This window comes from Pteropus alecto, unplaced genomic scaffold (assembly GCF_000325575.1).
Source record: "Pteropus alecto unplaced genomic scaffold, ASM32557v1 scaffold86, whole genome shotgun sequence".
Taxonomy (NCBI): Eukaryota; Metazoa; Chordata; class Mammalia; order Chiroptera; family Pteropodidae; genus Pteropus; species Pteropus alecto.
Window position 1 is genome coordinate 26,732,666 of NW_006442109.1, and position 25,637 is coordinate 26,758,302.

At 37.5% G+C, this 25,637-nt stretch overlaps 2 protein-coding genes across 4 annotated transcripts in view; both read left to right on the forward strand.

The window, feature by feature from the left end:
* The window catches only part of TTBK2 (tau tubulin kinase 2), a 117,750-nt gene extending 93,822 nt beyond the window's left edge, over positions 1-23,928 (forward strand). For all 3 annotated transcript variants that reach the window (XM_006920449.3, XM_025038824.1, XM_015596002.2), the window contains 5 exons: positions 4,823-5,039; positions 7,530-7,741; positions 9,621-10,206; positions 13,623-14,896; positions 17,131-23,928. In XM_006920449.3, coding sequence (XP_006920511.1) covers positions 4,823-5,039; positions 7,530-7,741; positions 9,621-10,206; positions 13,623-14,896; positions 17,131-17,593 — 2,752 coding nt within the window. In that variant the 3' untranslated portion in view covers positions 17,594-23,928. The remainder of the gene's footprint in view (positions 1-4,822; positions 5,040-7,529; positions 7,742-9,620; positions 10,207-13,622; positions 14,897-17,130) is intronic.
* Positions 23,929-25,269: 1,341 nt separating this feature from the next.
* Positions 25,270-25,637, forward strand: part of CDAN1 (codanin 1) — a 22,356-nt gene continuing 21,988 nt past the window's right edge. The window contains exons 1-2 of the mRNA XM_006920450.3: positions 25,270-25,376; positions 25,581-25,637. Of these exons, the coding sequence (XP_006920512.2) occupies positions 25,287-25,376; positions 25,581-25,637 (147 nt within the window). The 5' untranslated portion in view covers positions 25,270-25,286. The remainder of the gene's footprint in view (positions 25,377-25,580) is intronic.

The window sequence follows — 25,637 nt, forward strand, 5'->3', positions numbered from 1 at the left end:
CTCCCTTTTTGGTTAACAAAATCCAGTAAGTTTCAGCTGTACATTTTAACAGTAAGGCATATATACATTTACATCGTGTGTTCACCTACCATCGTTAGGAATGTGGTAAAAACTTCTGGGTAGTGGGGATTGCTCAGGCAAGCTGTTAGTCACTGCTGTCTATATGAGACAAGCCATGGACATGATGCAATGCTGCAGGAGCCTTGCACTGGAGAAAGCCAAACATGCTAGAGAAGCTTGCCAAGCTATACGCTGGAACCCAAAGCAAAATATTTCCTCTAGCAATTTCTCTCTATTTAAAGGTCTCAGATCTGCTTTCACAGAACAAGCAAAAAGGATGAATTTGGAGCTGAAAGGCAATAAATCAATTACTGCAGAGGGGCAAATGTGGAGATAAAATGTACCTACAAGAAAAGAGAACTATAAAATTATAGGACATACAATATCTCTCCTGACCACAAAAACAAATAAAAATCCACTTAGGGGTTTGGATTATATGCTCTACTGACAGAATAGGGCACTAATTAAACTATAAATCTTGTAAAACACTCCAATAACACAAAAATGAACAAGAAAAAGATTTTAAAGATCCATAGTGTTATTGTAAAAAATAAGAAAAGAAAATCTAACACATGTTAACTAAGAAAATTTCTTCTCAGAAAAACAACCATGAGGAAGAAAACCGTAAGACAAATCCCCAAAAGGAATTGAATATACTTATTCATTTGAACATATAATCACCTTAAATCAGAAATTTAAAACCTAAAAATAGAAATAGACTTCTTGGGGATGGCTGAAGAGTGTGAAAGAGATTAAGAAGTACATATTGCCAGTTATAAAAATAGCAGTGGGGTTGTAAACTACAGCATGGGGAATATAGTCAACAATATTGTAATAACTTTGTGGTGTCAGATGGGTACTAGACTTACCAGGGTGATCACTTTGTAAGGTATGTAAATGTCTAGTCACTATGTTGTACACCTGAAACTAACATTTTATGTCAACTATGATTGAAAAACAAGTTAAAAAAAATTTTTTTAAAGAAATAGACCAAAAAGGGCAGAGGGTAGCGGGGAGTAGGGAGAGAAAAAGGTAAAGGAAAAGAGGGAGGAAGAAATGAAATGAAAGTTGATTGAACTCAGGACAGAAATGAAAGGAAAAGATATCTCAGAATTGAATAAATTACAAAGTACACAAAAAGAGAATAGACTCAATGAATATTTAATAAAGGGCATTGAATAAAATCAGGGGGGAAATCCCCAAGAGAATGAAAACAAAGAAATCATTTTAAAAAGCTAGCAAGAAAGTAGTGCAAATGAGAGGCAGGCAGAGAAGGAATAGCATTAGTTTTAGAGTCCCTGAAGAAGAAAAACAATACCAGTTAAAACTGAGAAACTCAATAGTAAAATATTAAATAAGAAAACGGGGACTAAGAGCATTTAAAAGGGTATATGTCCAAAGGGTGACCATTGAAACAAAATGGCAAACCAAAATACCAGGGGAAAAAGTTTATAAATTGAGACAAAAACAAGTTTATAAATACCCATCTTATAGAGAAAGACATACAACAAATAGGTATTTATATAGTATTTATTAATATTTAGTCACCGGAATTACAAGTCCCCTTTAGGAAGCAACAGTTATAGGAGATTCAAGGAGGCATAGATAGAAATGCACTAGTAATTGGAGATTTAATAAGAATTCAGTTCAAGACAGATCGAGTGAACAAAGGAGAAACAGAAGACAAACAACGTGATCAGTAAGTTAGATCTTATGCATATTTTTCAAACTCTACACCTTGATGATAGAGATTGCATCTTCTGCTCAAGTGCCTTGGGGATATTCACAAAAATTGATTGGTTTAAGTCACCAAGAAAACATATCCATAGTTCCATAAAGCAGAAATATTACACTATCTGATCACACTGTAATAGAACTAGAAATTACTAACAAAAACAAAAATGTCAAAGGCCCTTCCAGTTAAAAATCTCCTATTAAACTACTCTTGGGTGAAAAGGAAAATACAAACTGGAGTCATAGGGAAAATAGTGGTAATTAAAATATTACATAGAATCTGTGGGGTACATTTAAGCCCAGATCAGAAGGAAATTTATGGCATTAAGGAGGTACATAATGTCTTATTACTGAAGATATTAATATTGATACTCTTGTTAAGGTAATGTTAAACAGATTTCTCCACTGTAAAGTTACTATTTTTCCCTTTGTAAGTAATATCTTGTGGGAAGATACTTTGAGACTATTCCTCGTTTTTCATCATACATTTACCCACTATATTTAGCAACCATCAGTGAATCTTGCCTGCAGAGTTAGACCCACAAGCCTACCATTTACTTTCTGGCCCTTTAAAAAAACATTTGCTGACTCTGAGTTATTGCTGTTTGTAGGTGATATGGACAAATATCTGGAAAACTCTAGAGAATCAGTGTTAAAAAGAAAAAATGATAATTTATGTCCTATAACTCTGAATTTCTAGTAGAAGGAGAAAAGAAGTTCATGAGAAGGTAGGAAAGAGGATGCTTTAGATCAGGAATAAGCTAACATTATCTGTAAAGGGCCAGATAAATTCGTGGGCTCTGTTGTCTCTGTCATCACTACTGCTGCTGTAGTAGTGCTAAAGCATCAATAGACAATATGGAAACAAGTGAGCATACCTGTGCGCCATAACACTTTATTAACAAAAATAGGTGAGCAGGCCAGATTTGGCTGACAAGCCCTATTTTGACAACCCCTGACTTAGATTATGACAAAAGAAATGTGAAAAAGATGTCCATCCTTCCACTTTTCTTGTTTGTCCATACATCTCCTTTTTTTCCCCCCAGTCTGCTTCTATAATTTATACCTTGCCTGCAAACACAGACCATGTGCTAATAATTCTCTCACATACACATTCTCACTCATTTTTATTCCTTAACATAATATGATTTTCCTGGGAAGTAATTCTTTACCTCAAACTCCAGATTAGGATTCAAGTTTTGGGAGAAGGAAGAAGATAATTATTATGTAAGGAGTAAAAATAAGAGAATAAATACATATCTGTATTTATTTGGAAGAGAGTCTACATAGAGAAAATGGAAGAGTTCCTTGAAGTGTGTGCTATTATACTGAAGCATAAGAGACAAAAGAAACTAAGATAGAGTAAAAATAGAAGCAGTTTCATAGGTGGAGATATAGTTTGTCTCCTGAGGAGTAGAAGAAGAAAATGCCAAGGAATTGGGGTAGTTGGAAAGAAGCACAATAGTAGCCAGGCACAAGTAAAAAAAGATTTAGAAGAACACTGAGTGATTAAAATGGAGGGAAAATGTGGGGCTGGTTGATTGAGCTTTCTGAAGTCAAATATTCATCCTTTTGCCAGCTTCTTTTCTCAGGCATAGAAAGAATTCTTCCAGTAAACATTTGCATTACTACATAACAATATATGTTAGTGTCCAATGTAATTCTTGGCATAGTAAATAAATTATATTAAACTTAGATCTGAAAAATCTTTTAATAGCCAGTTTGTTTCTGAACTTTTCTTTTATAATCCTTTCATTTGAACTATTTTAGGCCAACTACCCTTTAAACATTTTCCTCTTATCAGAGCTACAAGTACTACTTTCCAAGGCTATAAGGTTTTTTTCCTGGGAGTCTTTATCAGTGTTTTTCTAGATTATTTACCTCTAACCTATTGATAAAGAAGTTCATCTTCTAGCACTGACCCCTGGGAGGGAGAGGTGCTAGTGACAGTCATCAAATCTGGTAGAACAAGTCTCCGAAAAATGACTGATCTTTTTCTCTCAGCATGACATAGGTATGACACCAGGGCCAGGGTCTAACTGTTAACTCTAAGAGTGGTTCACTGAGAAGATGCTTATTTTACCACTCATAATAATTGTGTTAGGATAATATACCAAAGACTGTTTTTTCTACTTTTAGACATTCCAGATCACTTTTAAGAAAAGGTTTCATTGTGTGCCAAATATTGTGTTCAGTAAGCAGTATTTAAAAAACAAAACCAAAAGACTATAGAGTATAGAGTTATAGAACATTAGAGTTGGCAGGGGCTGGATCACTTAGGGAATGATAACTGAGAACTAGAAAAATTCTTCAGAGGTCAGAAGTCTAAGAGAGAGATGACCAACCATGTAAACAGGACATGAAGTTACTTTGAAAGAAATGTATAGACAGAGTGCCAATTAATATTTTCTGTATTGTTCCCAGTCAGTTCATGCAGAATGTATGAACTGTATAATTGCAGAATTCCTAGTTTTCCTTTAAAGGCAAGAATTCTCTTTCTCCTCTTTATGCCCCTAGGGCCTTGTATGTAATTGGTACTTAGAGAAAAGTCTGTAAATGAAAAAACAAATGCACATTTCACACTATTAAAAAATGTATAACTGATTGATCTGATACATGGTTATATCATTATATCACTTAACATTTTCCTGTTTATAATTTTTGTTATTCTCTAAGAAAAATGGGTAAAGAATAAAAAATATTAAAATTGACAAAGACTTCTTGGACATATATCAAATACTTCTAACTTTTAAAGTGATTATTAAATAAATGAGTTATTGTATTAGAATTTGTATTTTTATATCAGCTTTTAATATCAGCTTGAAATTTCTATTGATCAAAATGTAGATGTTTTATTTTGTAGAACTTTCATGGCCTGTTTCCGAGGATTTTCATTTTGTTTCCTTTTATTCTCTTATGATATATAGATGTCATCATTTAAATCCAGAAACAAAATGTAGGATAGTCTCATAGTAATTTTTGATTCTGGTGTTTTTAAGTTCTGCCTTTTTTTACCCCTCATTTTTAGAATTGCCAATGCCACTCCCATCCCAGGGGACTTGCTTCGAGAAAATACAGATGAGGTGTTTCCAGATGAACAGCTTAGTGATGGGGAGAATGGCATCCCTGTTGGTGTGTCACCAGATAAATTGCCTGGATCTTTAGGACACCCTCGTCCCCAGGAGAAGGATGTCTGGGAAGAGATAGATGTCAACAGAAACAAGATAAAGCTTGGGATTTGTAAGGTGCATATTTCTTGCATAGGAAGTGATATCTTTCTATGTGCTTATTATTATTCTCCTGTTGCTCTTGCAAAGTGTCCTGATTCTCAATTTCGAATGACAGGTAGACACAACATTCTATTGCTCGTTATTTCTATATTTATAATTACAGTATTTTTGCTAATTTTTGCCCATAACACCTATGTATGGACACCAAACATTAATCTTCATCTTGTATTTTGTGGAAAAGATGAAGGTATTTTAAAAAAATAACTAGACACTCAGACTAAAAGAAGAGATATCTATAGAACAGAAGTTAATAGTCTTTCCAAATAATGTGAAAATACTCTGGGCCCTTCCTATAGTGTGGACCAATGGAGCTAAGAGTACCCATTCTGAAAACTATCTCAAATGGAGGTGAGGGAGTGATGATTGGAAGTGGGAAGCATCAAACTGTTTATGGGTTGACAAAGTGGATATTGAACAAATGACATGATCTTCATTAGGATTATAAGTAGGTCCACATATAAGTATGGAGAGATAGATTTCTGAATTAAATGATTAATTTTTTAAAATTTATTTAAATTAGTTTTAAGTATACAGTGTATTGGTTAGACATCTATATAGTTCATAAAACAATCCCCCCCAAGTGGTTAATTTTTAGTAATCTTGGGTCAGATTATCCCCACATTTCTCTCTGATCTTACTGTTCCTTGTCATTTTTGTTTTTATAGATCAGATGAAGATAAATGGTATAGAGGGGCAAGTAATTAGAAGTCAGTCAGTTTTGGGTGCTTCCTATGTTTTTATAATAATTTAGTTGCAAAGGAGATTAAGTTTATATGTGTAAAATGAGACTTTGGGCTCATGCCTGTTAACATGATTGATAGAAAGTTGGGTAGTCATGCTTTATGAATGGGTAATTTATCTTGAAAAGAATCCTCTGTGATCACTTCTGAGGAGCTTGGCCTGTCTTTGGAATACACACACACACACACACACACACACACACACACACACACACTATATTGTTAAACTATATAATTTAACAACTTGGCAGTATATACTTTCAGTTATGGGAGTCATTTGCAAAAGCATTCCCTGCATAGATGTGATATGCCGCTCTGTGGTTTTGCTATTTGAATAAACACTATCTGGACTAAGAGTAATCAGGAATAAGTAGTGAAAAGTCAAGAAGTTGGTGTCAGACTATTGTAATATCAGCTGTGGCTGTCTTTATGGCACCAGGAGCAAACTGTTCTTACAGTAAAAAACCTTTAGTTGTCAGCTTATATGAGTGTCTGTATGCAAGAGTGAAATGACACTTGACGTAGAGTGTAAGTACTTTGGTTTTCTTTCACCCCATTATCACTACTTAATCTCTATTAGTTCTCTTCTATTTTTTAATTCTCTCTTTTTTAAGAAAATTACTCAAATTAGATTAGTGGTGGTGTTCTTTCATACAAGTAATGTTTAGTATGTATTTTTCAAAGATGTTTACCATTTCCTTGCATTTTTGAAAGTCCGGACTCATCTTCTTTAATATTTTCTTTAGAAGTTCCTTTAGTTGAGGTCTTTTGGTAGAGGACTTTCTCAATTTTTACTTAACTGTGAATGTATTTTTTCAGCCTCATTCTTTAAAGATAGTTTATGCTGGGTTCAAAATTTTTGATTGACAGTTATTTTTAATCTGGCTTCAACTCTTGGTGTTCAGAAGTCTGCTGTTATTCTCATTGTTTTTTTTTTTCTTTGTAGATGATCATTCCACCCATTCTCCCTTCCCAGCTACTTTTTAGCTTTTCTCCCTGTCTTTGATGTTCTGCATTTTAACTACAGTGTGTCCAATCATTTATTTCTTTTTGTTTATCCTGCTTGGGATATCTTCTGAGGACCTTTAATCAGAATAGATGTCCCAGACTTCCCTTTCTTACCTGACTACTGGTATAAAGTTTAATTATCCTAACAATTGTGGTACTGTAGGCATTTGTCCTTAGGTAGCCCCACCCCTTTGTGCTGTCTGATGCTCAGCCTCCTTCTGCCTTGCCCAGCTCCTTACTGTTGAACACCAGGTTTTCTTCTTCTTTGTTTTTTAGAGAAGGAGCATGGCAACCATTTAGGCTTGGCAACCTCTCCTACCTTGTATGAGACCACTTATGTCCCAAAGAGAATGCCCTTTCCAAGTTTTAGTTTAGTGGACTGGGGTCCTGCAAGCATCTAGTTAGACATAATACCAAAAGCTAAGGTTGTTAAACATATTTAGATAGTTTATCTTTGTACCAAAATATAAAAAAATGAAATAATACTGAAACTGCAAATAAATTAAGAAAACTCATTTAATAAAGGGTTAATAGACAAATTTGTAATGAAGTAAACTAGCTCAAATATCCTAATTTTTGAAAACACATCCTAGTCATTTGCTTTCAATATATTGAAAGGCTTGCAATAAAAACTTCAATGTTTTTTCTTCTTTTGTTCGTTCATTCGTTCATTTGTTCTTTTTAATATTTTGTCTAGGCTGCTACTGAAGAGGAGAATAGCCATGGTCAAGCAAATGGTATTCTGAATGCTCCAAGCCTCGGTTCACCGATTCGTGTCCGCTCAGAGATTACTCAGCCAGACAGAGATGTTCCGTTGGTGCGAAAGTTACGTTCTATCCACAGCTTTGAGCTGGAAAAACGTCTGACATTGGAGCCAAAGCCAGATACTGACAAGTTTCTTGAGACTTGGTATAAAAGTTTTCCCTTTTTTTTTTTTAAAGCAACTAAGATACTTTTTAAAAAATTTTTAAAATCTATTTCTATTACGTAAAGTCTTTTAAAATAAACTGCATTTTTGTAGCATTGATTTGATTAATCTCTCATCTTCATCCATATTTTAAATTATCATCCTGATTCTTGATGTGAATTGTCTCCTAATATTGTTATAAACTCTATAACATAGCCTTTGGTTTTGGGAGTTGAGCAGTAGGAGCAGGTATCTTCATAATACTAGATATAAATCAAACGAACAATTTGGAGTGATCTTGTTTGGAAAGTGCTCTCTTTTATTGTAATGGAGAAGATGCAGTATAGTGTTGGAGAGGGCATGATTAAGCTGATATTAAGCAAGAAGGAGGGGAGTACACGAAGGAAGGAAAAAGTAATTTATACATAGGGGACAGGCAAAACAATTCAATTTAATGATGGCCTTCTGTGTGAGTAAGTGCTGTAGGAAAAATAGGCGCGGGAAGTTTATCATTCTACACAGAAGGGAAGGTGGAACTTAGAAAACTATGGACATTGGGAATGACTTTGTAGTTCGTAGTTATGAGGCCCATTACCCTCAACCTTTGATAGCAGAAGACAGAATGAAACTCAAAAAAGAATTTGGGATGTATTTATGAATTATAGAAGGCTTTAGTAATATTAAGACCTGAGTGACACTTTCATCTGTCCCTGGTGGCTACCATTAGCTATGAAATATTAGGTTAGAAGGACCATATATTTGACTAACATAGTAGTTACTGTGTCCAAAGACAATTCAGCCATTTTGGCCTAGTCTAGTCTTAAACAATCATTCATATATGTCTATTTTTTCTCACATGGTAAACTCATGGTAATATGTGCTTAAGCTTGTATCTACACATTGATCAAAAGGATAGACTTGGATTGGGGCAGTATTTAAGCATGAGTTATGGCTAAGATTAGGAATAAATATAGATGCAACAGGGATAAAAGCTTAGTTTGCTAAAGAATTAGTCTAACAAAAGAATGGAAGTAAAAAGAGCGTCCATGCTGGGGAAAGAGCTGAGAGATAAGACAGAGTTGAGAAGACAGGTAATCTAAGAAAATGACCTCAAACCAGGACCTAGAATGACAAGAGAACAGTTGAAGAAATGGAAGCATCTAATTACAGACTTAAGGAAAGAAAAAAAGGTATTGCTTAAACTGCATCCCTACAGATGAGATCAGTTCTCAGAAACCAATGCTGCCAGATACTACCAGTCACACTATTGCCTGCTTCTCAGAAAGCAGAGAGATTTATATACAATGTCAACTGCCTCTTAATCCAAGAAAACTGAAAATATACTTCCCTCAAATCACCATCACCACCCCACTACCACCATGTATGGAGTTCTGTGTGCATATTGGGCCAGGTATGGTTGGCAGGTACAGTACCTTCTCCAAAGCCCTGCCTTTGGAGGAGTGTCCTTGAATGAATGTGCATTTACATACATCTCTAAAGACAAAACAAAGGCAGAAAATATTTGCCTTATGTATACTGGCTTTTTTATTTCTTTTCTTGGGACTTCTGGTGAGGCAAAAGCCCCCTGGGTAAGTTCTTCTCAGTCCCTCAGAGAATGCAGAGGGAAATGTGATTGAAATGGCAAAGCAAAGATGAAATGGATCATACAAGGAAACCCAGTTAGGCTTCTCTCCTGCCCTGCAGCAAGAGAGACATCTTCCAAAACAGAATTATGACAGGTGAAGAAGAGCATTATTAACTTTCCTTATGCTTTATCTATACTTTCTCTCATCTGTGTATGAATGTTAGTTCTGTATAGAGCTTATAGGTTATATAATTTTCCCCTTGGACAATTGAGTAACTTTTCTCTGTTTTCTTAAGCCTGGAGAAAATGCAGAAAGATTCCAGTGCAGGAAAGGAATCTGTTCTTCCTGCTCTGCTTCATAAGCCTTGTGTTCCTGCTGGGGCCCATACTGACCACATCTGGCACTATGATGAAGAATATCTTCCAGATGCTTCTAAGCCTGCCTCTGCCAACACCCCTGAGCAGGCAGATGGTGGTGGCAGCAATGGATTTATAGCTGTTAACTTGAGCTCCTGCAAGCAGGATGATTCCAAAGAATGGGTGATTGTGGACAAGGAGCAGGACCTTCAGGATTTTAGAGCAAATGAGGCTTTAGGTCATAAAACAACAGGAAGCCCTTCTGATGAAGAGCCAGAAGTACTTCAAGTCCTAGAAGAATCACCTCAAGATGAAAAGCTCCAATTTGGTCCTTGGGGAGAAAATATTCATTTAAAGAAGGAAACCTCAGGTGTGATCTTAGCACTTTCTGGAGAATGCCCTGCCACTGCTGCTTCAGAACAGTATACAGATAGGCTAGAACTCCAGGCTGGATCTGCTAGTCAGTTTATTGCAGCAACACCCACAAGTCCAATGGAGGCGCAAGCGGAAGGACCCCTTACAGCGGTAAGACATTTGTTCCTGTCATTTTTCTCTGTTATCCATTCAAGGTGCTGTTAAGAAAGGACTAACAGTTGGTCAACTAAGGTTCTTCAGCAGAGGTCTAATTTTGGCAAATGGCTATAAGGAATGATGTCTGCACTAAGTTCTATAGTCAGTCTTCCAATATGAAATTTCTCAAAAACTGAGGTTTCCTGTCAGGACAGCAGCTCAGTGTACAAAAATATCATTATAGCCTAATTTTAGAGTAACATTGATAATTAGACCCCAAGATCTATCTATTTTTGTGTGTATATATAAGATGATTTAAAAAAAAACTTGTAATTCTAGAGATTTTTAATTTCTACATTACAAATATGGTGAGGAAGGCATATAGTTAACCATTCATGGTTTCTGCTTTATTCTGTTGCTATGTCTAATACTTTTTTCCCCCCTTTCTCTTTTGTAATCAATTTCAATGGAAATTGCTCATATTTTACATTCTTCTTAAAAACAATAGTTTTACAGCTTTGATTTCCATTGTTTAATATCCAGAGTCCCAGCCTCACTTCCAGAACTTTTGCTTCAGTAGGTCTGGAATAGAGTGAGTCCAGGAATCTGCATTTTAGCAAGCAGCTGAAGGTAACTGATGCAGGTCTTCTGCAAAGGAACATTTTGAGGAAACTTTATTCTCAGTTTGGGCATTCTCAGTTTGGGCATTCTCAGTTTGGGCATTCTCAGTTTGGGCATTCAGCCTGTTGACACTTGTTTTTAGGGAGCAGTGCTGCCCCCTGCGACTGTGTGAGCAGCAAGAGCTCCAGAAAATCCAGATATGAAGGCAGTAAGGAACTGTGTATATAAGGCTCAGCCACCAGCAGGTACAGCTGTCCTTACATGGGTGGAAGTACCCGGTGTCCTTAAATTCCATAATCATCTAGCAGCCCTCTCTTCCAACTCACCAGAAACAACGTTGTTCTCCAGGCTGAAATGTTTTCTATTAGAACACAATTTCTCATGCAGGTGTAAAACATTGAGAAAAGATAACAAAATTTGATTTTGTGTACAGCTCTGTAGGAACTTAACTGCACTTTAAAATAGAGAAATAAATTCCTGCCTCATTCTTCATCAGTTAGTTGGCCTTTCCTTCTTTCCCAGGACTGTTTTGTATAGTTATACAGGTTGTTTACTGCGTGCCTAGCCAAAGGAGCAGTTCGGGCTGAAATCTAGCTCAAATTTTGCTAGCCAAACTTTATATGGGGCTGTTTCCTCTTCGAAGAGCATCCTTTTCAAGTTGTACAAAGGTACCCTGTGGATTAGAGGCAGGTCTTAACCACTTCCCTCCCTTCCCTGTATCCCTTTTTTCATCCCACCTTTTCTCTTTCCATTCCTTCTCAGGTTTTGTTTCTTCTTTTCTTTGATTCTGTTATGCTATGTACTGACCATTGTTAAAGCATTTTTTTTTATATATATAGCATTCTGGTGTCCTTTCCTTCATAAAGGTTTTCTAAAGCCTTGGCTCGATTTCTCCTAGTATTTTTTGTTGTCTCCCATCAATACTGTCCTGTCCACAAAGATTGTTCTCATGGTTCTCTAAACACCATCTGAAACATTCTATTACGTTGTTGAAAGACTTGTATTGATATATTTGATATTATAAGTTTGACCTTATTTTCAAGTATTCTGAAATATTTTTCTTAACTGAAGGTCTCTAAAGAAATGTCAAGTGCATCGCTTTTTTTACTTATGTCTAGGGTATTAAACTTACTATTTCCTTCATTATGAGGAGCTTGCGATAAAAATATATTTATCTTGATTCTCTTCTTGAGGCTTAAATTCAGAGTGTACTTTTATAAAGCAGATGTTATCACTTCCTTAACTTACTACAGGCACATTAAATAAGGAATACTGCCAAGTAGTCTTTCCAGATCTCTTGCAGCTCTGTATGCTTTATCTTGGATGATATGATAAACCATATTACTGTTCTAATTGAATATTTTAAATTAAGACATATTTTGATAGGAAACAGTTTGTTAGTCTGTATCTTTTCTCAGGCTTTTCTCTTTTTTTTTGATGATGTGAAAGTAAAATGTACTGAGTTCTGGTGTGAACCCAAATAGCCCACCTGGGATTAACCCGACAGATCCTCAGGATACTGCTTCCATTCAGGAGCTATTCCAGAATATTAGTTAGGTGTTTTCTCCCTGGTCTGGGCTTAGGATAAGCTTTACATTTTCTTAAACCTAACTCTTTTCCTGACACAGCAGAGAAGCAGATACAAACAACTTATCTGATTCTGGAACCATACCGATTTCTTGGTGTCCTTGGACTAGAGATGAGGTTTAAGCAAAATCTCCCATGACAGTTCCAAATTCATTTTACTTTGAATGCAGACCAGTTATTATGGTTTTCCTAGAACTTAATGGGCATCATTAAGTGATTTGACTTATTCAATTTTTTAAAAAAGCTGTTTTCCTCATCAGTTTATGTGGTTGACATTTTCTGCCTCCTTACATGTCTCTTTTAACAACTGTGAAGATGTACAAACTTTAGTTACCTTAAAAAGGACATTCTTATTAGATATTAAAAATCTTATTCAGATGGAATTGAAATGACCTTAGTAGAAGGATAATAGAATTTCATTTATCACAAGCTTGACCTTTAAAAATTAAGGGTAATATGAACATTAATAAACATTTTTATATATCTTTGCTTATAGGAAGATATAATATTCCTAACATTGTCTGATTAATAGAATTTATGGGAAATAACAAAATGCATGTAAATTTGGAATTTTTCAACTTAAAATAATTGCCAATAATTTTTCCTATAATCCTGCATCTATTCTGGCAGGAAATAGCTGGCACACTCAAAAGAGCTTGGAGAGAATTTAATCACAGGAACTTTTTACAGATGTGTAGGTGTAGTTAAGAGGAGGAAGAGGGACTGTTAGTAGAACCTGGTGAGAGTCATATCTGTGGGAGTGGGGCCGTGTGACAGGAACTATGGCCAGGAATGGTAGAATGTAGCCACCACGAAACCTGCAGTTCCTTGGGGAAGAAGCAGAGAGAATTGATACCCAGATCTTTTTCTCGTCAAACTCTCTGATTCTCTGTTGGTACTGCCCATTGGGCAAACCCAGAAATGAGAAGGGAAGAGAGCCTGGATAATGCAGTTTGTAGAAATCAGTCTTCCAGAACACAGAGGCTAAAGAAAAAGCAGAGGTGAACCTCAGAGGGGACTGTGCTGTACAGTTCCTGAGTAGGGAACTTGTGTGTCATACATTCTAATTCAGAATTTTTCATTTTAAGTATGAATTGGGCAGATCTGGTCAACATCTGAGTTCGTCTTATAAATTAGAATTTTAGGTGTTAAATCTCAAATCCTGCATCTTCATTTATATTCCACATTATTACATTTTAACTTTTTTTCTTTTCTCTTTCCAGATTACAATTCCTAGACCTTCTGTGGCATCTACACAATCAACTTCAGGAAGCTTTCACTATGGTCACCAGCCAGAAAAGAAAGACCTTCATCCTGTGGAGCCCACTGTGGAACTTTATTCTCCAAGGGAGAACTTCTCTGGCTTGGTTGTGACAGAGGGAGAGCCTCCTAGTGGAGGAAGCAGAATAGACTTGGGGCTTCAGATAGATCATATTGGTCATGATATGTTACCCAATATTAGAGAGTGTGACACATCCCAAGATCTGGGACCAAAAGACCTTCCTGACCATAACAGACTGTCAGTGAGGGAGTTTGAGAGTCTCCCTAGAGAAACTGAAGAGAAAAGCATTCTTCTAGGGTCAGATAATGAAGATGCAAAGTTAAGTAAAGGGCAGCATTATATTGAGATCGCTCCTCTCCCAGGAGATTTGGTAACTGTGGAAAGGGATCACTCAGCTACTACTGAACCTCTCGATATGACAAAGTCACAGACTTTTAGTGTGGTGCCAAATCAGGACAAAAATCATGAGATAATGAAGCTTCTGGCAGTTGGAACTTCAGAAATTTCTCCACGAGTCATTGACCCACATGTTGAAGGACAAATAGGGCAGGTGGCAGCAATGCAAAAAAGTAAGATATCTAAAGATGATGGCGTCAAAAGCGAAGACTTGCCAGGTCATCAAGGAGACCTCCCTACTTTTTTGCATCAAGAGGGTAAGAAAGAGAAAATTGTCCCTAGAAATGGAGAACTATTTCATTGTGTTTCAGAGAGTGAACACTGTCCCCCACCTCGGAAGGATGTGGTTAGGTCATCCTTCATAACTAGACACAGCCGAATCCCTGTTTTAGCACAAGAAATAGACTCAACTTTCGAATCATCCTCTCCAGTCTCTGCAAAAGAAAAGCTCCTCCAAAAGAAAGCTTATCAGCCAGACCTAGTCAAGCTTCTGGTGGAAAAAAGGCAACTCAAGTCTTTCCTTGGGGACCTCTCAAGTGCCTCTGATAAATTGCTAGAGGAGAGACTAGCCACTGTTCCTGCTCCCTTTTCTGAGGAGGAAGTCTTCACTCCCTTTTCAAGACTGGCTGTAGACTCCCCACTGAGCAGGTCAGCTGAAGATAGCTTTCTGTCACCCATCATCTCCCAGTGCAGAAAGAGCAAAATTCCAAGGCCAGTGTCATGGGTCAACACAGATCAGGTGAATAGCTCGACTTCATCTCAGTTTTTGCCTCGGCCACCTCCAGGAAAGCCACCCATGAGACCTGGAGTAGAAGCCAGGTAATGTTATAAGCTTTCCCTATGTTAAGTGTGTAGCAATATTTCTGTTTCTGCTTGACTGTAATATATCAGTAGTATCATTTCTTTGTTGCCTGCTTCTGATCATCTACTTCCTTCCCTGCCTTTACCAAGCCTCATAGCACAGTGTAGTAGAAGGGGTCACATTGATCCAGGTTAATTCTTAGCTTTCCCACTTTCTAGCAGTGTGAACCTCAATTTCCTTATCTATAAAATGGGTAGAACATTTGCCTGGTGGTTTTGGGAGGATAAAATAAAATAGCGTACATCTAAAGCTTGCAGTACTTACTAGCATGTAACAAAGGTTACTTCTTTTCCAGTCTATTTTAACTAGATACTCAGTAATCTAGCTTTGCCTAGTCAGAATCTCTTAACAGATGTCATTATGATGCCAAATTCTAGTAAAGAATGCTGTGTCCATCATTTGATGACTGGACCCTGGTAGCAGTGCTGTTTTTTCTGATAATAATGAATTAAACAAACGGAAATCCTATAGAAGATTCCCCCAGGTCCGATGATAGATACAGTTATATATAGTAGAGCTTTTGCTTTAATATTTACTGTATGATATACTTGATTATTGAATATTCTCATGTATTGTTGACCATAGAGTGATTATATTTTGAAGAAGAGGGGAAAATGTTGAGAGGTGATGAACCAGTTGAGAGTGCTTTCCTTAGAGCCATTACTCACTTTCAGAGTAGAATGATCTAAACTGTTGAAGAAGAAAAGGGAAAGCTCTTCTAACAACAAGTGAAAATCAGAATACATTTACATGAAAACTGTAACCTGTTCTAGATAGGCCTCTACCTTTTAAAAGGATTTCTGAAGTATATTAAAGTGAGATTCTATCTGTATCATTACCCAGCAAAACTAGCTGCCCTTATCTAAAGTAAGTTTGGTTTTGACTTGCCATAGGGTTTCAGGTTCAAGGTTAACTAAACATTGGATTTGAAGTGCCAGCGAGACTAGACTTCCACAGGAAGAATGGTGAGGAGTAAACAATCATTTAGCTGAGACATTTTAAAAAGGTGACTCCATGAGCAATATTTACACATCCCTCTTTTTTTTCTGCTTGGCAACCATGCTTAACGGAGATGACATATCTGTGGCTTGAGCTACTTTGGACTGCAACAAACAAATCTTAATTATTATTTAGCACTTTATGTGTCCCTTAAAAGTAACACTTGGTAACTAAATCAAGCCTGTGGCATTATGCCAGATTATTACAGAGTTGACCAGATTGGCACTCATCTGGGAACTCAGATGGAACTCAACTTTCCCACTTAGGTCCTGACACAGAGGAATTATTTTATTCATTTCTTCAAATTTTAACTATTAGAGCCATGAAGGTAGGCTTATACCAATGAGTTTCATGCCATTTTTCAGAATAAGTAGATGGTGGGGAAGGAGGAGGAAAGAAAATTCAGAGGAAAAGTTAGTAACTTGTTGCTAACTCATGATGATGATGATGGCTGTTTATTTCCCTGAATCCTGTATGTACTGATAGAACCTTGGAAATTCTTCTCCTACTTCCTTCTATAAGGAGTGGCATGTCAGCAGTTTGAGGTTTAAATTCTTAAACTGAATGAATTTTCAGCCAAAACAGAAAGACACTTAGGGCTAAGAAGATATGCTATTCATATGAATACTCTCTAGATTTCGACTCCTTGGCTTAAGCTCAGTTGCCAGTAAGAGGGGCAGTCAGTCCCCAAACCCAGCTCTGCTGTTTTTAAGGGTAGAAACTGAGGCCCAGAGAAACCAGTGGCTACTCTTTTCTTTTGGAAATTGTAAATGAAACTGAAATATACTTTTATCTGTAGTTCCTGCCTTCTCCCCCTCCCTCTCTCCTTCTCCTGTGCTAACATGCTAGAGACATTTTAATCCTAAAATCAGAAGAGCAAATATGCTGTTGGAGGACGGGAACTAACAACATTTAAGTGCTTCTGAATGGCAGACATCCAACTAAGTACTTGTGTTATTGCACTTGGCTACTCAGTAATGCGAGATTATAGTATTCTCATTAAAAGCTAGCAGAGGTTAAATAATTTGTCCAGAGTGATACAACTGGTATGTGAAAGAGTAACTCTGTATCCTGTGTTTCCTGATTTTAACTCTTATCATACACATTATGATTTGGGATGTTTGAAATGAATTACATGAATTAGACACATTTGAAATGAATTAAAATGAAAATAATTCTCTGTTCTTTTAAGGCTCCGCAGATATAAAGTCCTGGGGAGTAGCAATTCCGACTCAGACCTATTCTCCCGCCTGGCCCAAATTCTTCAAAATGGATCTCAGAAACCCCGGAGCACTACTCAGTGTAAGAGTCCAGGATCCCCTCACAATCCAAAAACACCACCCAAGAGTCCAGTTGTCCCTCGCAGGAGTCCCAGTGCCTCTCCTCGAAGCTCTTCCTTGCCTCGCACTTCTAGTTCCTCACCGTCTAGGGCTGGACGGCCCCACCATGACCAGAGGAGTTCATCCCCGCATCTGGGGAGAAGCAAGTCACCTCCCAGCCACTCAGGATCTTCGTCCTCTAGGAGGTCCTGCCAACAGGAGCATTGCAAACCCAGCAAGAATGGCCTGAAAGGATCCGGCAGCCTCCACCACCACTCGGCCAGCACTAAAGCCCCTCCAGGGAAGAGTAAGTCAGCCAGTAAACTCAGCAGATAGGAGCCCGGCTGCATCTCTGTGAAAGATGTGAGATCTTCCTCCTAAACCTGATGCATGTGTGTCCCCATACTGTCTATTTAAAAAAAAAAAAAAATCAGTGTTGATTTTCTCTTGCAAAAGAAATATGATAAATTATTTATAAGGAGACATAAATATATGATAAGGAATTACTAAGGGAGGCAGCAAGCAGATCAGGAGGCAATGCCTTTGCATAGGAAGGGGCAATCTAGCAAATTCAAGGGGGAGAAACATTAAATGAACTCTCAATTTTTGGCTGCCTTTGTAGGATTGATAGTTGAAGGTAGGATATGGAATGGAATTTTAAGGAATCTGGCCTACTTCTTTTTAAGGCTCTACTCAAAGATTATATAGCAGAAGTGAAACTTCTCATTTTAATATTTTCATTCAAAAGTTCCCAACTTTGGAGAGTCAAAATTGCTCTGATATTAAAGTATATTAAAAACTCTGTTGCTGGGGAGCCAATGCTGACATACATTTGACTTGTGTGTTTATTTAGTGTATTGAGAGTTCACACCTTTACTTTGCCTCATTCCTAGTACCCTCCCTGGGTTTCACTTTTTTTTAAAGTTACTGTTTCTCACCTGATCCAATCTCTCTTATTTTAACAATACATTTTGATATGCTTTTAGCAGCACATGCTGAGAATTTCAAATCCAGTTACTTTTTTTTTAGGCCCCTAATATTTTTCGTTGGAGCACCATATTCTCAGTATATTTTTATTGTGAGACATAACTGATGAAACTTAGGTAATGGAAGGAAAAGTCTAAATAAAGCAAGTTTACAAGGTTAGTGCTTTAGGGAGAGAGGGACAGAGTTGGGGTTAATACCCTTTAAGATAGGAGAACCTTCATCCCCCACGTTAGTTTCCTTCTTGTGGAAGGAACGCTGACCAGAGTAGACCTTGCTTCCTTAAGTCTTCTAGGTACCAGCTATTTCTAATATCCTCCAAGATGATACCAAGAAAGTACAAAGCTGTGGAATGTGACTTTATGCTTTTAGAGGTTTAGAAAGCAAAATAGAAATTAGATGTTGTTGAGGCTTATAATCCTCAGACTTTGTATTTTATACATTTAGCCAATAAGGAACAAGTATCTGGGAAAATTAATTTAGATTCAGTATTTATCTTCTAATATTTTATTACCTGCTCCTGGGCTTTAGTTTGAACATTTTGGGCTTCTTGACCCGATTTCCATATAATCTCAATTTATAAAGCTGTAAGGAGGATCATATTTGTTCTAATCTCACTCTTCTGCTAACAGGAATCAGGCAAAATTAAATCATAGTAGACTTTTTAAATGGGCTCTTTTATACTCTGTAGGTGTTTTTTGTGTTGTAAAGACCTTATTAAGGTCAGGTAAAATGGTCGGCTTGTTGTTGAAATTTGCCTTCTAGCAAACATCTGTGCTTTCTCTTTGACCTTGTTATTTGCTGCCAAACCTAATATGGTTGAATTGGAAAACAAAAAAAAAAGAAATATAGTTCCTTACCAAGTGAACATATTCTAATGCTGCATTATAGCTGCCCTGAAGCTGCACTGAACTTACCTTGTTCTCTTTATCTGTGTTGAGCTTTTTTTTAAAAAAAAGTCAAAACACTATTGAGGTATATTCGGTCTCCCATGAGAAATGTAGCATAGTGTGGAATCTTAATTTCTCTCCAGTTTCAAGTACTACAGAAGAATGCAATAGATAAGACATATTTGTTGTTTACCTAAAGCAACTGTAATATTGGAAGACCGATCCTTCTGTATTATATTGTATAATAGTTGTTGTAACACTACTTGCATGTCTTCATGGTAAATTATATAAATATTTATAAATAATAGAGAAACATATGCTTATATAAACTTGTTCTTTCTCATTCTCCATTTGTAATTTCAATATCACAAATGGTAAAATTCCTTTTTATTGTGTGCCTCGCATACACTTGGGCCTTGCCTAGCTTCATTTTCTGAAAATATGTTCTTGGCATGTGACATGTCAGATTCTTTTTGCCTTCCTTGTGTATAATGCAAGAGTTGGCAGTCTTTAACAAGCCAAGATAGGTTAATTGATTTTCATTTTTAAAAGATTTTAATAGGGGGAAAATTACTGGGACGTGCTTGTAATACTGGTTCAAAGATTTGTCATGTTAATCACATAATTTTGTCCTTAATGGTTAGAGTGGATAAACTGAGATGATAATCATGGGTCTGACATAAATTTATCTAAAAAAATTTTTTTTTAATTATTATTTTACTTTTTCAGCCTCACTTTTTAGGGGGTGGTGGGGAAGTAATCTACAATTAAGAAATTATCTTTTTTCTGTCATATTAGCTAAATTGTACTGAAAGTAGCCAGCTTTAAATCCTGACCCCTTTAGTCAGAAATGTATTCATGGTAACCATTGGACAAGCTGTTGAGGCTACAGTTGTGGTGTGTGTGTTATTTTCTTATTGGCATTTCCCTGCTAGCAGTCAATATTGACAATGATGGCAACATGGCTACGTAATGTTTTCTCTCTCGGTTCCTTCTGTTTTTCTGCAACTTTTTCACTGTTGCCGTCTTTTCTAAAAGGCACTGACAAACTCAAGATCCAGAAACAGCCTCATTGTGTAAGAATATTTTATTTTGCAACGTAGAGGAAAGAGTTAACCAAAGATGTTTCTGCTTGATACTTTCAAAAGAATACAGACTATATCTTATATATCAATAGGTCCACATAAACGTAGTTTTTTTTAAGTACTATTTTATATAGAGATTTACTTTTATGGTTTTTAAAAGCAGTTTGTGCTTTTAAATGTTATGTGTCTTAGGCTAAAATTAGAGAAGTTGGCAGCCCTGAGGAAAGCACTTCGGCACAAGGATTTTTGTTTTTGTTTTATTTTAAAGTATGATACAGAGAACAAGTTTTGTTTTTAGTTCATTTTTTATTTATTTTTTAGTGATGGCATATTTCAGATTTCAGTGACAAGTATAAATCATCCAAGTAATTATAAACCAGTTTGGTTATTCTACCTAAGATGAGGGTCATGACCATTAATTAAAGTCAAGCCAAACTATACTAAAAGTATTATGAGGCAGAAGTTAAAATTATCCTTTGAAAATTAAGTGCCTCATGGTTTTCTTATCACAAATTACTGGTTACCTAGTCACACTTGCCCTTATTTTCTGTGTCTAATCTCTGGAATTACTTGGGTGGAACAGAAGATGGTTTAGTCCCTTTAGGTAGCATTCTTTGTAAATTATGCTGCCAAATCTCCAATATGTACAGATTGGTCAAAATATTAAAATTCCTCATTGTAATCTTTTGCACAGCTTTAAGGCATTGAACATACAGTGAACAAAGAAGAAAAATTGGGTCATATCAAATTTAACTTTAAAGCGCAGACTCTAAACACTTTTAAATGGTAAGTCTTAGGCCAGCAGTGTTATTCTCAACTTGGTATGAAAGCTGGCCTTGCCAACAGTGGCATAGCTACATTTACTGTTTTTTAAGTTGCATGTTGTGAATATTTTTTGTAAAAGTTGCCAAGTTAATCAAATCCTAAAGAAGTAGCAAAGTGGTAATTGAGACCCACTGTTTTATTATCCACTTTATATTTTTTGCTTTGAAATACTAAACAAATCTTAGCTGCTTATTAAGGCTGTGGACTAGTGGTGCAGTTATCTCTTTCTGTTTAGCTCCTAGCCACTATGGGAACTTGAGGTTCTTTGTTAATCATCAGAGATTCCTTCCAGGCCACAGATTTGTATGTGAATGTTTCTATGGTTATACTCAAATCTACAAGGAAAAAGTGTACATTGGTGCATGTTTTATAAACCCAGACACAGATAGTTAAAACAATAGTTTTTCTACACCCAGTAGATTTGAATTAAAAACAGATGCTTTTTCCCCAAGAGCGAAGGATTCTTTGTTCTAGGAACTACATTCTTAATCTAACATAAGGAATTGGTGATAGGAAAAACAGGATCCTAGTGGCTTGGGAAAAAAAAATGCATCTTACTCTAGCTATTTGAAATATATTTATTTGTAGATAAGTCTAAATTTTGTCTTGGAGATCAAAGTTTTCACATTTTAAAGCTTTTTTCATTCCTTTATATCTATCAAAACATGGCATATGTTAGAGAACTGTTTTTTCTGTCATGCTTATATATTTTGGAATTGTTTGCATTCACTCTCTTAACATCTGCCCATTTCTGTTTATGTGCATTTATCACAGATGTGTGTTGGGACTTTGCCTAAAGGGAGAGAGATTTTAGCACCTGTATCACTGAGGGATAGAATGGTTGACAACTGCATTGTTTAACTTTCTTGAGTTTGTTTCTGTAGACCATTAATTTGCAGAATAATTAGTTACCTCTGTTTTAATACAAAAAGTATTACAGGATTAAGGCATGGAAACCACTGTGCTACGTAGTGCTCACATGTCAATATTGGGGACCCAAGTTTAGAAACTATAGGGATATAATTAGACTGTAACTTAGAGAAGGGAATAAGATGGTTCTAGTCTTCAGGCTAAATAGAAGGATGTAGTACATGGAGAACCCCCAGGTGGTTGTTAAGGACATTCCATTTCCCTGTACTCTCATCCAGCTGAACTCTGGTGTGGACCTCAAGGAGGTGGAAGTAGTATAGAGACATCATTGGGTATTCTCAGTAGTTCCAGGCTGTACCTCTGGAATTATGAGAAATTTAACCCCGTTTTGGGAACCAGAGGAATCTATTGCCAGCATTGCTAGAGAGACCTGCAGGAGGTATATAGGGAATTCCTGTAGTTCTTAGGTAACTCCAGGACATGGGATAAGGATCCCTATTTGTGTAAAGGGGAATTTGGATCCTGCATAACTCAGTTACTAAAAATCCCTGGCTAGACATGAAATGATGACATTAACGTCTTAGCCCATCAATGCATTTTCTAATTCACTTGTGATTATTGGCTGCGGCTTTTAAAATGTAAGCTTGATATTTAATTATTTTAGGCAAATTTGGATCAGAAAATTAAAGTATGTAATAAGATCAAGATCTCCTTGAGCTTATACACAATCTCAAGACACCGAATAGCCAACTATTACCATTCATTAAGTAATGATTTGAATATATCCTTAGACTTTGCTAGATCCTTGGTCTTAAAGAGACATGTAAAAGAAGTGAAACTTTAACCGAGTCTGCCTCTTTAATTGAAAGTGATAGTATGGGCATAGTATGTATCACTGGTAATGCTAACATGTCTCTCATATACCCTAGGCCAGCAGTTCTGGGTTCCTTGACCTAGGGAATAGGATTCAAGAGGCAGATCCTTGAGTCCATATGACTATAGAATTTACTGATGACATAATTTTACATACTAGCGATGGATAGGAATTTCATTTCAGTGGTTTAATATTGTTTTATATTGTGTACAGAAGTGTTCACTCACCCAGTTAAAAATATTGAGTAAACCAAATTTTTGGTAAACTACCCTTGCCATATAATGCTTTCCCCCTATAGCATAGTTTAAATCCTTAAAATTTGATGCACAGCACTTCAGCATACCTGGAGTCCCTCTGGGTGTTCTTCACTCACTCACAAGGGTAAACTTGAATGTGATTTATTTTAGGGAGCAACCCAGGGAGGAAGAATCCCTTGGGACTTTTTCAAAACTATTCTATTACTATTCACCAGGTAGGTAAATCAGTTCAGTAAGGTAAAAAGGATTCAGAAATACAGATAGGAAGATAATTGTGCCACTTGGGGCTCTGAAACTGACTTGGGTGAATCAAAGAAGAAAACAGATCAGATAAACCAGGCTTGAGCCCCTTTACTTCTTTCTCATACTCAGCCCCTGGTCTCCTTCCTCCTTTCCTAAAATAGCCAGAACCTATTTCATTAGGCCATTTACTACAAGTTAACAGCTTTTAGGAAAAAAGAGGGAGGGGAAACATCTAGTTTTACTTTAGATATATTGAACATTATGAACTATTGGCAGCTGTTAGATTGAACCACATACCAGAACTCTCTTGTCAAGCAATACCAATTCCAGTTTTCTCCCTTGTCTTCATGAAATCAGAGTGATGAGAAATTGCTCTTTGAAATGCCTCCAAAGGTATTGTGTCCCTTTCCCTTCCAAGCAGCCCTCTTTATGAATTTTTGCTCAGGCAACCAAGGACATAGAGTATTGGCAGAAACATGGAGTGCTTTTGTATAGGCCATCTGTACATAAAAGTGTAATTATTTATTTAATTTTCCCATTTGTATCATACTAAAGCTTTGTACAGTGTTTTAAGTTCTGTTTTAAAATTATTTTGTATTTTATTTTTATAATCTAGTAATAAAATATTCATTCCGCATGCAAACTCTAGTTCTATTTGTGTGATGGCTTGGATTTCAAAAGTGGGAAGTATTTTTCTAATTTAGTTATTAAATACACCGGAGGTTCCAAGATCAAAAGGGAGCAGAAGGTGTTAGAAATGCAGTACCACACCCAGAAGAGACCTAGAAAAAGCAGCCCTGGAGTGAATACGACTTATCAGTATCTGTGCAGATAGAAACGAGGGTTAAGGGATATGAGATGGTTGTGTGTGTAATAAAATTGAAAATGTTAAAAAAAAACAAATATAACCACTTTTTCAGTTCATCATTCTATCCCTGGCTGGAGGTACTTTTTCCTTCTGCGCAGGAAGCACCCCTAGTAGTATTAGAATGATTCCTGCTCCCCACCACCCTCTCCTTTCCACCTATAACCTTCCTTTGAACCAGAGGAATTTTCAGGGGCATTCACATGGGCACTGCTTCACCCCTCCTGGTTTGGTTTGGCCTGGAGTGTTAGTACCATCTGTTTTTCTCCTTTTGCTTTCACCTTCTTGATTTCTCAGTAGCAACATCCAAAGAGCTGGCTCATGTTTAAAATAAGAGAAATTAAGAACTCAAGCTCCCAGAAGTTAATCAGGAATGTGCTTAGGAACATTTCAATTGCGAAGTAGTTGAAATATTAACCTGGTGTAAACCCATCATTACAACGTGTAAGGGAGGTAAAGATAAAAGTGATTCTGTGTGCAGGGTGGCCAGAGATAACTTTAGGGGTTGTGGGATGAGGATTATAAAAAGCCTCCTAGGCAAGAATTCTTGCTTAAAGTCTTAAATGGTCAGTCGGTTAATGTTAGGTGCTGGAAAACCTGTGGGTACAGCATGGGCCAGGGGATTGAAAACTCAGCCTTTGAGAAAGACAAGGTCAGATGAGGCTAGGCTAACTTTATAGTAACTTTTTTTAGGGTGATGACAGTTGACTCTATAAAACAAACTCTTGAAATAAATGAATGCTTATCACAGAATGTATAGGCAGGTGTCTCTGCGGAGAATTGTTCACCTTTACCGCCTGGCCGCTCTCCCGACCCCTCAGACTTCCCCGTAGGATCCCTGAGTCTCGGCAGGTCGCCCGTCGGAGCAGGACAGACGGAGCCGGGCCGCACGGATAGCGATGCGGCCGCACTTAGCTGACCACCAGGCCCGTTCGCAGAGACTGCGAAACCAGACGCAACCCTTGATTGAAGGCCTGAGCCAAGCCTCAGCCTGAGGAAGTTCCGCCGCCACCACCCCTGGCCCCGCCCCACCGCCCAGCGGCCCAACGGTCGCCCTTCGACGCAAGCCCCGCCCCTCCCAGGCCGTCCGCGGCGCGCCAGCGCCTGCGCAATCGCTTCGGAGCGCCCCGACCGGGATGGCGGCCGTTTTGGAGTCGCTGCTGCGAGAGGAGGTGTCGGTCGCAGCTGCCGTGCGGTGGATCGCGCGCAGCGCCCAGAGTTCGGAGGTAACAGCGCCGACACGCCTCCAGGCCTGACCCGAATCTGCCTTCCGCGGGAGATACCTCCCCTTTGGTCCGCTTTCTCTACGGTGTCTGGCTGTCAGTCCGGGCCGAGTGCGCTCCAGCTAGGGGCCTCTGCCAGGGCTGTCCGGGTGCTCGCGGCCCTGGGCTGGCAGCTGACCCTCTTGTCCCTCTCCGCTTCTCCGTCAGGATGACCCTGGGGAAGCGGCCGCGCTGAACTCACTCCAACCACTGCGGAAGGAATTC